The 16495-nt window shown below is 40.0% G+C and overlaps 1 protein-coding gene across 2 annotated transcripts in view; it reads left to right on the forward strand.

Annotated features, from left to right (window-relative positions):
• Nucleotides 1-1628: 1628 nt before the first annotated feature.
• nkain4 (sodium/potassium transporting ATPase interacting 4) overlaps nucleotides 1629-16495 on the forward strand; it is a 67821-nt gene continuing 52954 nt past the window's right edge. Inside the window, exon 1 of one of the 2 annotated variants that reach the window (XM_047370156.1) lies at nucleotides 1629-2036. In XM_047370156.1, coding sequence (XP_047226112.1) covers nucleotides 1983-2036 — 54 coding nt within the window. In that variant the 5' untranslated portion in view covers nucleotides 1629-1982. The remainder of the gene's footprint in view (nucleotides 2037-16495) is intronic. The other variant, XM_047370148.1, reaches the window with a different exon arrangement.

Genomic DNA, 16495 nt, shown 5'->3' on the forward strand with positions numbered 1-16495 from the left:
CTACTGAGTTAAAAGCTGATTTTATATGAAGCCTCTTTACACATCTTCACCAAAGGTAGCCATAAATGTAGCTGGCAGAGCAGATCCCAGATACAGACGCTACAAGAAAGTTAGGACAGTTAGAACAAAAACCTGTGTAATGTTAAAATATTTAAATATATCAATCCATATAGTTTTAAAAATGTATTTTAGGCGAAGGTGAAAATACTCACATCTGTATGTACAAAGCTGTGAGAACATTATGTGTACCTACTACATGTCAAGCAGTGATTATTCAATAAAATAAAGACTTATTAAAAATTATTTACCTAAAATCTTAAGTGACTCCCTGGTGTTGATTTTCATATAGTCTACCCCAGGGTTTATTTTTGGCTGTGTTGAGAAGGGAAGCTCCTTCTGGGCCAGGCCAGACGCAGATGGGCAGGGCAGCGTAGCTGAAGGACACCAGAGGAAGAGGAGCGGAGCTTAAAAGAGGAACAGAACGGAGAATCATGTGATGAAATTAGATGTGAAATGTTCCACCGGTCAGCTCTCAAAAGCCTAAAACATTCATGAAGCTGGTGAGGAAAGAAGTGGGAGCCACCTCCTTTCAAAGACCATGAGGTTAGCAGCGAGAGGAGCTTGCAGTTAAAGACAGATTTATTTTCAATTACATTCAATGCCTTAAATGCTGGATGAATATCCATATTCCAGTAAAATTTACTAACAAAAAGTTGTAACTACACTTTGAAATAAGCATAATAACAAAAATACATTGTTTACCGGCAGAGCAGACCCAAGGTTGATTGAGGACTTAATCAGAATTTTATTAGGGGGCCCTCAGTGCCACTGACCTTTTATGTTGTCCATGGTTGATAAGTTTTAAATTACACATTAAATGATCTTGTTTTGTTGTTTATAACTATGAATAAAAATATAGGCTATATTAACTCAATTATCAGTTTCATTACATATACCCATTTTACTAGAATAATAAACTATACCACATCGAAGTGTCTCTGTATGTTTTCAAATATGACCAGAGAGAATAAAGAGAAAGGTTTGTTTGTCTAGGTTATACATGGTAGAAACTGTTAAATTGGGAAAGGAAGGGTCAAGTTTTAAAGTTGTTTTCATTGGCAGACACGGAAAAGGGGCTATTATTTGCAGATTTATTTATTTACAACCACTTGCCGTGTGAAATGTTTTCCCACCTCAGACACAAGCTAGAACAATCATCAAATCCTCTTTAAATCATTTCTTTGTCAATATACCATTCAAACAGCGCATTTGTCAACCTGTCCTATTGGGATCCAAGTTCTCATGGGCCCCCACAACCCAGCAGGGGGTCACTAAGAAATTCGCTTTTACCTCTGGTCCTTCCTCTTTTATTTGCCACCAGATGGCGTCCTTTCCCATTCATTTTTGATAAGGATTAGATCCTGTGTGTTCTCACGCAAGGATCAAAAGGCTCATTAAATTGCTTGTAGGCTTTATTAACACCGCTATGAATGTTAAACATAAGCATAAAAACATCTGTTCAGACAGTTTTAATCACCATTTTAAAACGTTATTATTATCAATTAATTATATAATAACAACAACAATAATCAAAACAATTCTTGATGTTGCTACGATTCGCCCAGTCAGTCGTTCAGTCCCAGCAGCTCCGGTTGTCTGTCCCACCAGTACCCCTGCGACCACCTCCCACCTACCACCCTCCTCCCTGCCCCTCCTCCTTTTTACACACACCGGCTTGATCCCAGTCTCCCAGCCAGTCACCTCCAGTACGAGCGGTCGGCCACAGCGGAGGTAAATAGACACGTCCGGAGCAACCAGACCGGAGGCAACCGACTCTGGCCGTTGTTTCCAGGGCTCAGTTATAAAGCTCCCGGAGAAGGATGGGACAAAGCCGGTGTTTGGATCAAGACTGAGTCTGGTCGGCACTGAGAGCTCGATTCCAAGTCCTTCATAGAGTCGCCGCGTTTCCCCACGCTGACACAATGGGTTGCTGCAGCGGACGATGCACTCTTATTTTTATTTGCACTTTACAGCTGGTGAGTTTGTGTTCTTCTTTTTTCTTCTTTTACTACTTTTAAAAATACAAAATCAGCTTTAATGTGAGTACAAACAGTGAAATTCTGGATTTTGTGTTTAGTAAAAAAAAAAAGTGCAATTGTTGTTTGAAGTTTCCTCTAAATGAAAAGATAACATGCTGTTCTGAAGAACTTAGCTGTTCCAGTCATTAACTCCCATCTGAATAATGTGATTAAGACCCCGCTCTTTGTTCAGACAGAGAGCACCGCAGGAGCCCAACACCACACATATTCAAGCCTTACCCAGTATGATCCCCTATTGCTGCTACCTTTCTATGTAAACAAGTGAACTCTTGCATTTATTGTGTGATCTTAACGTTTGAGAGTTGCGTTAATCAGGAGTCATCTTATACTAAAGCATGTGAGACCAATGAAGCTTCACCATGCTTTTCAAGCTCAGAAAGTCCCTGAAAGTTACATTTTAAAGAATGTAACTGTGCAGTTTCAAATGATGCTCTTAAAGCTTGTCTTTCCCTCCATCCCTGAGCAGAGTTTACTTGATGGGGTGAGACAGTGTAATTTCTGACAGGATTAAATGTGAGCCGGCTCACACGAACAAGTAAAATGCCACAGAAAATAAGTGAGCAATGAAATGTGCCTTTCAAAGACACAGGAAAGTTTTGATGTATTGTGTCATGCATGAAGTAATTCAAAACACAAACTAAATGGAGAAGAAGAGGAATGCACAGATAAAATGGAGTGGTTTAACCCTGGTTTAACAAGCTTTTAACCCTAATCATGTTTAACCCTGAGTAATACATAATATCAGTCCTACCATTTCTGCAGGTTACATGTAGTTATTTGCCTCATATGTTACATATTTAGAACTATGATGCTGACAATCTATTGCGTTATTTGTGCTTTATTTATTTATTTATTTATTATAAAAACATACCAAGTGCTGATCATCCACAAAAACCTTAAAATGAACAGACACTGCTGTCAAGTCATACTGATAAGAAATTGTTAAATCTGGCCGTAGAATGTTTAATCCTAAATTTGAACTGTTTAAGTACTTGTTTTAATTGGCTAGAATAGTTTACTAGGTGATTTTATATCAGTGACACATATTTGCACTAGTTTATCAACCACGTTTCACTCATGAAGTCACATATGGTCCAATACAACAGCTCTACCATGCAGTCTACGTTTGAAAATCCTTCTTTTTTAAGTTTTGCAAATATTGCCAAAAACATAATCATTATAGAGATAACTTATAAATTTGATGATACATTTTGCATCACAAGATTACAGAGAAATTGCAAATGATCATCACTATATTGGAGGAAATTTGAATTTGAATACAGTTGAGTAAATGAGACCAAATTAATTAAAAAAATCATACCTGAGTGCATATGACTGTACTTTCATTGATAAAATAGATCAAATATGTAAAGTTGCATAGAGAAGGAAGACTTACAAGGTCTATGACAAGAACTTGGAGTGTTCTCTAATGTGCTTTGCAAATATGTTAAATAGTGACATATAACAGAATCAGACACTGTTGAAAATGGTAAAAATGTGTCTAAGTCTCTTTTGAAAAGGACACCCCTACATGGGTATGAATTCATCTCGAGCCACACACCTGTTTTTCCTTTGCAAGCCTCAGATTGTTTTGCTTGTCAGAAAGGAGGTCAACCCTTTTTAACCGGTTTCATAAAGATGTCAGCTGGTTCCTTAAAAAGTTCCTGAGGATTTCTGTGAACAGCTTCATTTCCCCCTTGCCACTGTGTCTTGATGACCTCGCATTTCCTGTCCTGGAGCCACACAAACTCACAAACACAATCACACCTCCATGCTGACTAGTGTGATCTGTGAAGAGGGGTTGTGTTAAACCCCTTTGTGACCTTTTGATGGCTCATCCAGTCATGTATGTGTTTTGTCTGCATGAATATAAATGTGAGCATGGGTGTCAAGCAGCATCAGGGATCCCTCGCTCTCTCTTGGCCTTTACCTATGAATCTACAATGAGCCAGGTTATTCCCTGTCCAGTTCACCGTAGAAAACTGCCATTAACAAAACAGCACAGTTTTCTCCTCAGATGTAAAAATAGCCCTCGTAAACCACAGCATGAGCTAATTAGCTCAGAGTGCTTTGATCAAACCTCTTTTGGCATCTCGGCCATACCCTAATTGAATTGTGGTGCGCTGTGCTCATCAACAGGCCGGCCGAGCACTGGGACTCATCTCTCTGGGACAGAAGGCAGCAGATAATGAGCCTATATTGATCGAAATGCCTCAGTTCCTTTTTCCCTTTGCTGCCTAACTGTTGCAGACAGCAGTGCTGGATGGTTGTCAGGATCCTGATCAGCCCTGGAGAGTAGCAAGTGCTGGAGGCCCTGTCTCTGTAATGGTTTGTTTGTACTCAGACACACAATTAAGCCAAAATATTTTATATATATTTTTTGGTCTCAGAGGGTTGGTTGCTTGAGGTGTTGCTCTTGAGCTGACAAGGAGCGGAAGGGTTTCGACAGGTAAAAAACAGGACTATTGTAAATGTCAGCAACGGGTCATGATGAGAATGTGGTTCTTAATGAGGGGGGGAGGGGGGGGGGAGCAGGGTGCGGCGGGGGTTCTTAGAGCGGGGCTGTGTGTGGAGCTTGCGCTGTGTGTGGGTGTGGCTTCATCGGCTTCTCGGCCGTGGAGATGGAGTTCACCTGTGGGAGTGTGCCCCTGAGGGGCTCATTGGGGGGTCTGGACTGCTCCGGGCGTCTCCGGTTGGCGGGCTGGTTTGGGCCATGTGGACCCCTCTTTTGTACATAGCCCCCTCTCCGGAGGGGTCCCTGCCTGGATCTGCTCGGGCGTGGACGGCTGCCGGCGGGGTTTGTGAGCTTGTCGCTGCGGCTCCCTGGGGCTTCTGCACTGTCGCTGCTGGGTGGTTCCCCTGGGACTCTCCACTACTCTTCTCTGGGGGGGTTGCGGTAGTCCCGGCGGTGGTTCTCCTGGGGTTCCTGTGCTTTGGGGGGCCTTTGGATGTCTGTGGCTTGGATCTCCTCAGTGTCCGTCCAGGGACCATGGGGGAGGTCTGTGGCTCCTGACACTAGCTATTGCATATTTTTGTGGAGAAACCTTGTATACAAAAGCACCTCCACACTCATACTCACAGGTGTTAAGCTTCAGGTGTTGACAGATACACAGATGTTCTATATTGGGCTGCACCTCTCACTAAGTACATTTTACATTCATAATTACCGTGTACTATTTTGTAAAAAAAAACAAAAACAAAACAGCTGCAGGTATATAAGCAAGCAGGGTGTAATATTGTATTATCTTCATCCTTCTTTCTCTCCTCCACTCTTTCCTCCTTTTCTCCCCTTTTTCCCCATCTCTCTCTTTTTTGAGCTTCTTTTTTCCTTTTCATTTCAGTCTCCATGTCCATAAATATTGAAATATTCCTAAAGAAGTTTATAATAAAGTATCTTTTATAAATATCAAGCAGGGCTTTAAAGCATTAGCTGTGACGCTCCGCTTGTGAAAGTAAATCTGTTGGGTAATTTCTTGGCACTCAGACAACAATTCTGAGCGATACTCTGTCGGACAGGACACGGAAAAAAAAAAGAGTTATACTTTTCCATAAGGTAGGGAATGATTTTACATACATGTGATCACTGTGACACGATCATTGGCTGTATTTGCATTGATGGAAATATTTTGTTTTGTGACCCACTCCAAAGTCGGTATTGGTGTGGTTTATTTAAAATTAATTCTCATTGGCTTTAAAAACCATGACTATAAAACCATGAAATAATTTGATTGCAATGATGCCATATTGGTTGAATTTCACAGCATTTTTAGTGGGAGTCTGGAATCTGCTGTTACAGTTGGCAGAGATCAGTAATGCTTTTGCTGAAGGAGGCCCCTGTCAGCGTAACCGGATGTAATTTACATCAGTAGCCCTAGTTTTGGACCCCTCTGTGACAATGCACAAACCTGACGAAAAATAAAAGGTGGCGGGAAATGAAGTTCTGGGTCGCTTAGTTGAAAAGTGCCATAAGATAAGGAAATGCTGCTGTTTGCGACCTGTTTTTAAACAAATAGACCATGTTATACATTTTTGTTCTTAAATCTTTTTGTTAATACCTCAAAAATTTGATAATTTTAGTCAAGGTTATCATACGATGAGAATCTCATACGGGTACACCCCTTGGGCCGGCACAGACTTCCACACACCTGCACTGATCAAGGGGAGCAAGCTCAAAAGTGAACACTGACCCTGAAAATACAGCACTTTCACTGAGCAAACTGCACTGATGGGTAGAAGCTAACTCATAAAAAGTAGTTCATGAACCCTTCGTCAGTCTGAGACACACCCGAAATTATAGCTGCAAATTCCTCACTGTGAGTTAAAGGTTAGTACGTCTGATGTTGTGTAAAGATTACAGCCTTTACCCAACACTAAAAGCTTTTGAGAGATTTTGAGAAGACAAGAGAAACAAGAGCTGCAAGGATTTGCATTTGATCTCTTGTGAAGAAAAACAGATGCAGCCTGGTGCTGCAGAATGGGTATTAAATTGGAAAAGGTTGATGGAAAAAGTTTTAGAAAGTTCTCCACAAAAAAATATTTGTCCTTGCTCAATGTGTTTTTTTTTAATTAATTAAACCTGCAAAGAAACCATGTTATGAACCGCATTTATCAATGAGTCATAAAGTAGAGCAAAGGAAGCTAACAGCTAGCATCTCAGCAAACATGTTCCTGCCTTTACTGAAGACCTTGTCAATGCTGAATCAGATAGTCCTGTAGAAATAAATTATACAGTTATGTGTGCTTTAGATGAAGTGTTGTTAGAACATTAAAGGGGTGGTGGGGAATTAATATAGGTTTCATTTTAAGGTTTATGTTGAAAGATATGTTTTTCTTTAAAATGTGTGCTACTTTTCTTAATTACAAAAATATTACTGACTGGGAGATGTTTAAGAGGTTTACAAAGTATTATATTTTAACCTTTAAACCTGGGGTATTTCTTATTGAACTGTTGATAATGTAGGCATTAACAATATTACTGGATAACTGAAGAATGTGCTTTGTTTGTAAAATTTAAAATTTAAAACAGAATGTGGGAAAAACAAAAAAGACAATTAATAAGGACCTTGGTTCGAGCAACTTATTAACAGCAAACAGTAGGTTTATGTCTCCGAAGTTAGTGTCTTTTTGCACTCAACATGGTTTATTTCTTCTTTGTGTAAAGAAAGACACAAAGGCACATGCTCTACACTATCCTTTTCTAGGTGTTTCATGTGACCTTGTTGTGCTGAGGGTCACATACAAACAGTTATAGGCATAAAGTGCCATTTATTTTGCTTGTCAGTTGTGAGCTAATTTAGTTGCTCTGGACCTAGCATCTAGAAATCTAATTTGGACTATTGAGCATGAAATAGAGCAAACGGCTCTCTTTTTAAACCCAAAACTGGCAACCAGAAGGAATGGCATTTTTTGAACCTTAGCTTAACCCTAAACATCGATTATCAGAATACTCTGAATTTCCAAAGCAGTTTATAAAGTAATAATAATATGAGTAAGTTTCTGTGACTCAAGCTGTTCTTGTATTTTCTGTTTGAACTATTTTAAGAGTAATTTGCACAGAGAATGCATAAGAACATTTAACAGACATGTTAAAGTATGTCACCTGGCTTCCTTTGTTCTGTTCTATGATTTATTTAGCTAAAGAATAAATCATTTTTATCTGGAATGTATCATTGTTTGTCCAACATACACAAGGACTTAATCATTTGCTTCATGAGAGCAGTAAAATGCAAATTTCTTGCTGCATGTATTCTGCTGATGGATATCAGTGCATCTTGTTTCTGTACATTTGAATTTAAATGTGCACACACAAAAGGTCTGGTCCTCATACCTCACATATTAGTTCCTCACCCTGCTGTAATTAAGGGGTATTACTACAGCTGAAACAAACTGCATGACAGTAAAACATTATATGCTGTCAGGCCTGCAGAACGGGGAGTTATGGTCAATGATGTTGGGTAATCCTGCCATTCCTCACCAGTTCCCTGCAGAGGTGATAGAATATAACACGGAGGGATGAGAAATGTGAAAGATGCTGCTGGCAAGTGCAACAGTATTTCTATTTAACTGGTTGCAGATGCAGCAGACATCTGTTCAGGGTAACTTGTTCATTGGGTGTTTTGCTGAGAGTGTGTTTAACTTCTTTAGTGAGGCTCTGTGAACCTGGAGTGTAGTGTGATTAATGATAATGAACTGCATTTCCTCAGCACCCCCAGGTTGGTAGAAAAGATAGACCAGCAGGAGGAGAATAAATATTCACAGCTCTTTTATCTCTCCACTTTGTTCTTTGTCTTTGCCTTTCTGGGCTTTCTATTGTGTTTTTATAACCCTTTTACGGGCTGTGATTCATGCTATTTGGGGCAAAAAACCCATTTGTTTGGTGTTTGCTTTAGTTCGTACTGATAGTGGCAAACAAAGAAAGGATCTCTATCTGATTTATCCTTGAGGAAATAAATTGTGTCTGTGTGTCAGACGGAGCTAGTTTCATAGAGGTAGTGTCTGAAATCCCAATGGCTTCTTTGGTCATTTCTGTTTGTATGGGAAAATTTCAATTTAATTTAGTTTTAGCAGCTTGTGATTTCTAAAAGAGACAACCTCTGCCTACATTGATTACCATATTGGCCAGATGTAAATGGGAGCAGTGTTTGTAATGTTAGATTGCTTCTTGATATGTGTCGTTCTGACACTTTTAGTAAAAATCTCAGAAGTGTGGCATGCATTTGTATTCACCATCCTACAGTCAATCATTTGTTAGTTACAGCTAAAAGTCTTTTAGGGTATGTCTCTACCAACTTTGCACATCAACAGACTGAACATTTTCCCCATACTTCTTAAAAAAATAGCTCAAGCTCTGTCAGATTGGATGGAGAGTGGCTGTGAACAGCAAATTTCAAGTCCTACCACATATTCTTAATTAGATTAGGTCTGGCCTGTTCTGTCGGAGATCTAAACGGTTATTTTGTAGATTTGACAGTAAATTTAAGACTGTTGTCGTATTGTAAGGTGAGCCTTTGCTTCAGCTTTGTCACGTGGCATTTTGGACTTTGTTTTATGGTTTCTTGTGATGGTTTATTTTGTCTAGATGTTTCTATTAAGTTTATTAGTTTGTTTTTGCTCCCTCTACTGCCTCCTGGTGTTTTGTTGTTCTCCTCCCTCATTAAGTTCTTTTTGGTTGTTTTCTTATCACTTGGTATGGTTTATTATTATTATTATTATTATTATTATTGTAATTATTATAGTTCTTGGTCTTCCCTGGATTCTCTAGTTTTATTTCTCTTTAGTATCTTTGTGTTTAATTGTGTTTTATTATTTGTTCCTTTGCACTCTTCTTGTTTACTAGTTTATTTTCTGTTTCCTTTCCAGTTAATACAGTCAGTGTGGTTAGGTTTGTTTACTTTTGTATTCAGGTTTTCTTTATGGGTTCTTTGTTTGTTCTCAGGTTGTTATTGTTGTTCCTATGTTCCCTCTAGTTTCTCTGTTTACTTTAGTAATGATTATTCTAGTTTTCTTATTCCCCATTTGATTATTTATCTTTGTCTATAGGTTTGCTTGGTCTATGTTTCTGTTTATTGTTTATTAGTTACTTTGCCCATCCTCAGCCTTTGTATTTGTTTCACCTGTTCCTTCTGCTTCTCTGCCTCTTTGTCACACCTGTTCCCTGTTCCGTTGATTATCTGCCTTTGTTATCTCACAGTATATAAGTTGGTTTTTTGTCTTTGTTCTTTGCTGGTTCCTTGTGTTCGTCACACCTCGTTCTCGTCCATGATTATGCTTTGTTTTTTGCCACGCCTTGCCTTGGGAAACCTGCAGTGATTTTGCTACGTTTTTGACCTTGTAAATAAATTTTTGAATTACAAAGATGATCCTGCCAAGCTCTTGTCTGCACTTTGGTCCAATCCAAAACCACATCGTGACAAGCTTCAAGTATACTTTGGCTTCCTACAGGATTGCTGTATTTAACTCTACCCATCTTCCCATCATCAACCATAGAGGACCAATCCTGCCATAATTAAGAATATATACATAAATAAATAAATGCTCAATAAATAAATATGCATACGATTTAACACACAAAAACTGCAGTAAATAAATAAATGCAGAGAGTAATAAATTATTCATTGAGACATACATGCATATATTTAATTAAATTATTTATTTATTTTATTTATTCACCTTTGTAATAATTACCTTATTTATTTATTATCCATTACAATTTTCAACTTTATTCATTAATGACTTAATTTTAATGTATTTATTTATATGTATGTCTTAATATTTTTCCCTTGTATTTTTTACTAAATTTATTTTTATTTATTAATTGCCCCAGACATACCCAGCTGTAGCTTAGGTGGGATGGGATTCAAGCCAAAGAACGTAAGTCTCATTCTCCCCATTAGCTGAATAAAAATTGTAAAATACTACTCGTGCAGTTCTTGTATAAAAATTCAACTTGTTGCTCATTACATCTGTTTTATATATATATATATATATATATATATATATATATATATATATACACACACATATATATATATATACAGTACACACCTTCCCATTCAAAAAGTTTTCTTTATTTTCATGACTATGAATATTGTAGCTTCACACTGAAGGCATCAAAACTATGAATTAACACATGTGGAATTATATACTGAACAAAAAAGTGTGAAACAACTGAAAATATGTCTTATATTCTAGGTTCTTCAAAGTAGCCACCTTTTTCTTTGATTACTGCAACACACTCTTGGCATTCTGTTGATGAGCTTCAAGAGGTAGTCACCTGAAATGGTTTTCACTTCACAGGTGTGCCCTGTCAGGTTTAATAAGTTGGATTTCAAGCCTTATAAATGGGGTTGGGACCATCAGTTGTGTTGTGCAGGAGGTGGATACAGTACACAGCTGATAGTCCTACTGAATAGACTGTTAGAATTTGTATTATGGCAAGAAAAAAACAGCTAAGTAAAGAAAAACGAGTGGCCATCATTACTGTAAGAAATGAAGGTCAGTCAGTCCGAACAATTGGGAAAACTTTGAAAGTGTCTCCAAGTGCAGTCGCAAAAACCATCAAGCGCTACAAAGAAACTGGCTCACATGAGGACCGCCCCAGGAAAGGAAGACCAAGAGTCACCTCTGCTGCGGACAATAAGTTCATCTGAGTCACCAGCCTCAGAAATCGCAGGTTAACAGCAGCTCAGATTAGAGAACAGGTCAATGCCACACAGAGGTCTAGCAGCAGACACATCTCTAGAACAACTGTTAAGAGGAGACTGTGTGAATCAGGCCTTCATGGTAAAATAGCTGCTAGGAAACCACTGCTGAGGAGGGGCAACAAGCAGAAGAGACATGTTTGGGCTAAAAAACACAAGAAATGGACATTAGACCACTGGAAATCTGTGCTTTGGTCTGATGAGTCCAAGTTTGAGATCTATGGTTCCAACCACCGTGTCTTTGTGCGGCACAGAAGAGGTGAACGGATGGACCCTACATGCCTGGTTCCCACCGTGAAGCATGTTGGAGGAGCTGTGATGGTGTGGGGGTGCTTTGCTGGTGACACTGTTGGGGATTTATTCAAAATTGAAGGCATACTGAACCAGCATTGCTACCATAGCATCTTGCAGCAGCATGCTATTCCATCCGGTTTGCATTTAGTTGGACGATCATTTATTTTTCAACAATGACCCCAAACACACCTCCAGGCTGTGTAAGGGCTATTTGACCAAGAAGGAGAGTGATGGGGTGCTGCGCCAGATGACCTGGCCTCCACAGTCACTGGACCTGAACCCAATCGAGATGGTTTGGGGTGAGCTGGACCGCAGAGTGAAGGCAAAAGGGCCAACAAGTGCTAAGCATCTCTGGGAACTCCTTCGAGACTGTTGTAAAACCATTTCAGGTGACTACCTCTTGAAGCTCATCAACAGAATGCCAAGAGTGTGCGGAGCAGTAATCAAAGCAAAAGGTGGCTACTTTGAAGAACCTAGAATATAAGACATATTTTCAGTTGTTTCACACTTTTTTGTTCAGTATATAATTCCACATGTGTTAATTCATAGTTTTGATGCCTTCAGTGAAGAAAACTCTTTGAATGGGAAGGTGTGTCCAAACCTTTGGTCTGAACTGTATATATATATATATATATATATATATATATATTCTAATAGACTTTTGACTAGAGGAACTGCACTGATGTGTAACCTCGTCTGACATTGTCTCTGTTTTTTTTTTTTTTTTTGAAGTACAGGCAGGTTGCCATAATTAACCTCAGTATATTTGTGTTTGTGTGCTTAGTGGTGAGCTTGTGCTGTCAGCTGGACCCCTGGTGATCAGCACTGATTGTGGTCTTGGCCAAGGCTGTCTTGATTACTTCGCTTGAACAGCCCTCATCCACGGAAGAGCAGATCCTGACAGGTCATGTCTGGCCTTAGGTGCAAAAAAAAGGCCCATCAAAAGATGTTGATTAAACAGCGGCTTCCACTGAGTCACAGGGCAAGGTGACCCGACTCCTTAACAAATTCACACTCACATCCCCTACCTCGGGAGCTTCATTTTGTCATCATCTCACCTGGGTTTTAATGAAACCCAAAGTTTTTTATGAAGGGGAAGCTCTGCTTTAATGTTTAATGAATGCAAAAAGCCAACAAAGCTGTCTGGTATCTCCTTGCTTCCCCCATTTTATGGTGCTGCCCACACCCTCACCTCACATCCCCCTCCCCCAGCCTCCCACTGAGATTAGAGATTGGAATATGTTTAAATTATTGATTGCCATTGGATTTAGAAGAGCCTCTGTAGATTTTGGTGAGCTAGAAAGGTGTGTAAAAGGTGAAAGAGAAAGGCATTGGGGGATGGGAGAAGGTTTAACCTCTCTCTTTGAGCTATTAATGAGTTTGACCCTAGAGACCTGAGGTCTCTGTGTTTTCTTTACATTCACCTCTTTTTAAAATTTCTGCATTTCTTCATTGACCACTTTTTATGCCTCACTGCAGAAAGCAGTAAGTGTACTGAATAAGATACAGGAGAAGGATACTTGATATAAATCTTAGTTGGCATCCTCAGAAGAGAGATGAATTCTGGTAGACAACATCTCGGGGGTTAGATTGCTGCAAACATGGGGCTTAATATACATCCTCCTCCTAGAGCAACTGTCACTCTAACTTATTCGAATTTGATCCATTTGCTTTAGTCAAGTCCAGCTGGGTGCTTTTTTTTGTCATTTTTATAAACTCAGTTTAAAATCCATTCATATGCTGGAATAAAGTGAGCTTTCCCTTTTCCTTATCAGAGGTAACTTCGCTTTAATCTTGCTTGCAGCTTTGAGTAAGCATTCATGCTCTGAGCACGTTAGTTTTAATAATATGTGTGTGCTTATGGCTGAACCCCCCACTCCTCTCTGTCCCAGGTGACCTTTATTACAACCAGTCTCCATTTTAATGTGTTCAATTTAACACATCATTAATGTTGTGGTTATAGTGAAAACACTGGGCTGGCAGATGCGAACGCTACCGTCCAGGCGCAGGCTCACGGTGGTGCTTCTGTGTGTGTGTTCCACATCGGTGACGCTGCAATATTCAGCCATAATGGAGATAAAACTGGGGCTATTTGAGAGCCCATTTCTCCCTTTCCATTCCAATGGTTCCATTGGTATCATTTGTTATAGTGTGGCACTGAATAAATTGCTTCGGGAGGTCTACAGCTGGGATGACTATCTTGACAGATCACACTCAGCAGAATGCATATTCGTCTCAATCAAATTTTCCACATCAACTCTGGGGTTTTAGTCATTGTTTTGCAAGCGATTGATGAGTGCTCAGATGTTTTTTGCTGTAAATATGTTGTGAGATTCAGATCCAAACTTTGAAAAAATATCTGAGACAAAGAGTCATCTTGATTAAAAAGAAGTAACAGCTGCTGCTGTACATTTTATTTAAGACTTATCTTATTCTAAATATTGCTACTCACTAAAACTAATAACCCTTTTGTTTAGTGACAATACTTTGGGAAAATAATGCTCCGATGCCGCCTTTCTATGCATTTAACACTGCAGCATGAACAGTCCCGTTAATCCTGTTAGAGATTAAACATATGGATGGCCTTATTCAGAACAACTAACACAGCTAATTATAACTTTTAGGATCAAGACTATTGTCAAAGTTGAAGAAGCAGAAATTGAGCATGACCGAGGGACAAATTGTGCTCGTTGTCGTCTTCCGCTTTACCCGGGACCGGGTCACGGGGGCAGCAGACTCAGCAGAGACACCCGGACGTCCCTCTCCCCAGACACCTCCTCCAGGTCCTCCGGGTGGAGCCCAAGGCGTTCCCAGGCCAGCCGAGAGACATAGTCCCTCCAGCGTGTCCTGGGCCGTCCCCTGGGCCTCCTCCCGGTGGGACGTGCCTGGAACACCTCCCGAGGAAGGCGTCCAGGAGGCATCCGGTATAGATGCCCAAGCCAACTTGCTCCTCTCGATGTGGAGGAGCAGCGGCTCTACTCCGAGCCCCTCCCGGATGGCCGAGCTCCTCACCCTATCTCTAAAGGAGTGCCCGGACACCCTAAGGACCGACCGGTAAATCGAGAGCTTCGCTTTTCGGCTCAGCTCTCTCTTCACCACAACGGACCGCCACAGCGCCCCCATTACTGCGGCAGCCGCACCGATCTGTCTGTCGATCTCCCGCTCCATTCTTCCCTCACTCGTGAACAAGACCCTGAGATACTTAAACTCCTCCACTTGAGGCAGGAACTCCCCTCCAACCTGAAGAGGACAAGCCACCCTTTTCTGGTTGAGAACCATGGCCTCGGACTTGGAGGAGCTGATCCTCATCCCAGCTCTGATGCTCAGTTTGAACTGTAGCAAGTTGTGTGGCTGCATCTAGATGTCTATTAGCTATTTCTGATAACAAGTAATTGAACATGTGGACCTTTAAAAGTTGAAAAAGTCCTGTCCCCTCTGCTATAATCTATTGGATGGTGGATGAGGCTAATTTAAACCCAAACTGTGTAAAATAAGATACCACACAACTACTTCACACAGCCAACATTCAAATTGTTGCTGAAATTGATTGTTTAGCGTTGCTGAGCATCCTCTATGTTAAAATGAGCTAAGGTTGATTCTAGAGACAAAGCTAAGAAGTTTAAAACCTGAACTTTACAAAAGAGGGCACTAGAACACTAGTCAGACAACAAAAAGAGAAAAGTTCAAAGTAGTTTGTTAATGTCCTGGGGGAGATTTACTTCAAAGTGTGTTTTCTCTTATGAGGCTAATAAGTCACTGCCCAGTGGCAGTAACATATTAGCATGTCAATAACAGCAAGAGTATGGACATTGAACAAATTTCATCCTAGCAAAGGGGCTGTTCAATTAATTCACTTTACTTTTACTGAAAACAACAAGCTCTAGCCATTAAAATGTTTTTAGTGTCATCGCCTAAAGTGAGAGGTACTTAAAGGGAGTTGCGGATTTGTGTTTCACTGCAAAGACCATATTTCAAACAGAAAAGAAGAAAGTGGCTTATAAAAGCACCCTGCCTGTTAATCCCTGTCTCTGTCTGGTAGACCAAGCACCACCGAGGGCTATCTATCTATCCAACTCACCATGTGTCCATTGAAAGCCACACATACACTCACGAACACCATAACACATAGACTGAGATTGACACCATTAGTCACACACTTTCATTGGGACCAGGCAGTCACTGGGGTCCAATATATTTACCCTGGCAGGAGGTGAGAAATTAGATTAGAGAAAGTTTTAAAGAGGTGCTTTAGTGTCTTCTGGGAGTAAAAGCGTAAAAACAAGCCTTGGCGAAGCATGGAACCTTTAAAAAGTGCCAGACACCGATGTGGCTTATAGCTGCAGCCTGTTTCTATCTTGCTCTTGATTTGTGCCAGAACACAGAGCAGGGCAGCTGCACCCCTTATGCCCAGTTTTTCAACCAGGTCAATGTGTGAATGTACGGAGGCCATTTAGATGAAAGTTGTTCTTCTGCTGAGGTGACCTTGTAGACAGTGGCTGTAATAGTCATAGGTGCTAACTGGAGTGTACAGTTATAAAAATAAAGCCTCTTTAAATTCTGTATCTAGGATTTTTGAAGTGTTGAAGGGTTTTTCATAAACCTTTCCATTTTGGCTTCATCTTATATATAAAAATACCAATCTGAAATATTCAGAAATATCTTTTGAAATATTACAAAACATTTAATGTCATGTAACATTATTACTTTATTGCATTTTAATTTAGAAATGTTATATTATGGCAAAGGTATGGCCAGCTGAAATTGTTTAAGACCATCCAGAAAGAGGATAAGCCAAAAAGCATCACCAGTAAAGAAGCTGGGTGTTCATAGAGAACCCTTTCTAAGCATATTATTAAAAAGTTAAGTGGAAGGTAAACACACACATAAAGGCATTTAGGACAT

The sequence above is a fragment of the Girardinichthys multiradiatus genome, chromosome 1, assembly GCF_021462225.1.
Source record: "Girardinichthys multiradiatus isolate DD_20200921_A chromosome 1, DD_fGirMul_XY1, whole genome shotgun sequence".
Classification (NCBI taxonomy): Eukaryota; Metazoa; Chordata; class Actinopteri; order Cyprinodontiformes; family Goodeidae; genus Girardinichthys; species Girardinichthys multiradiatus.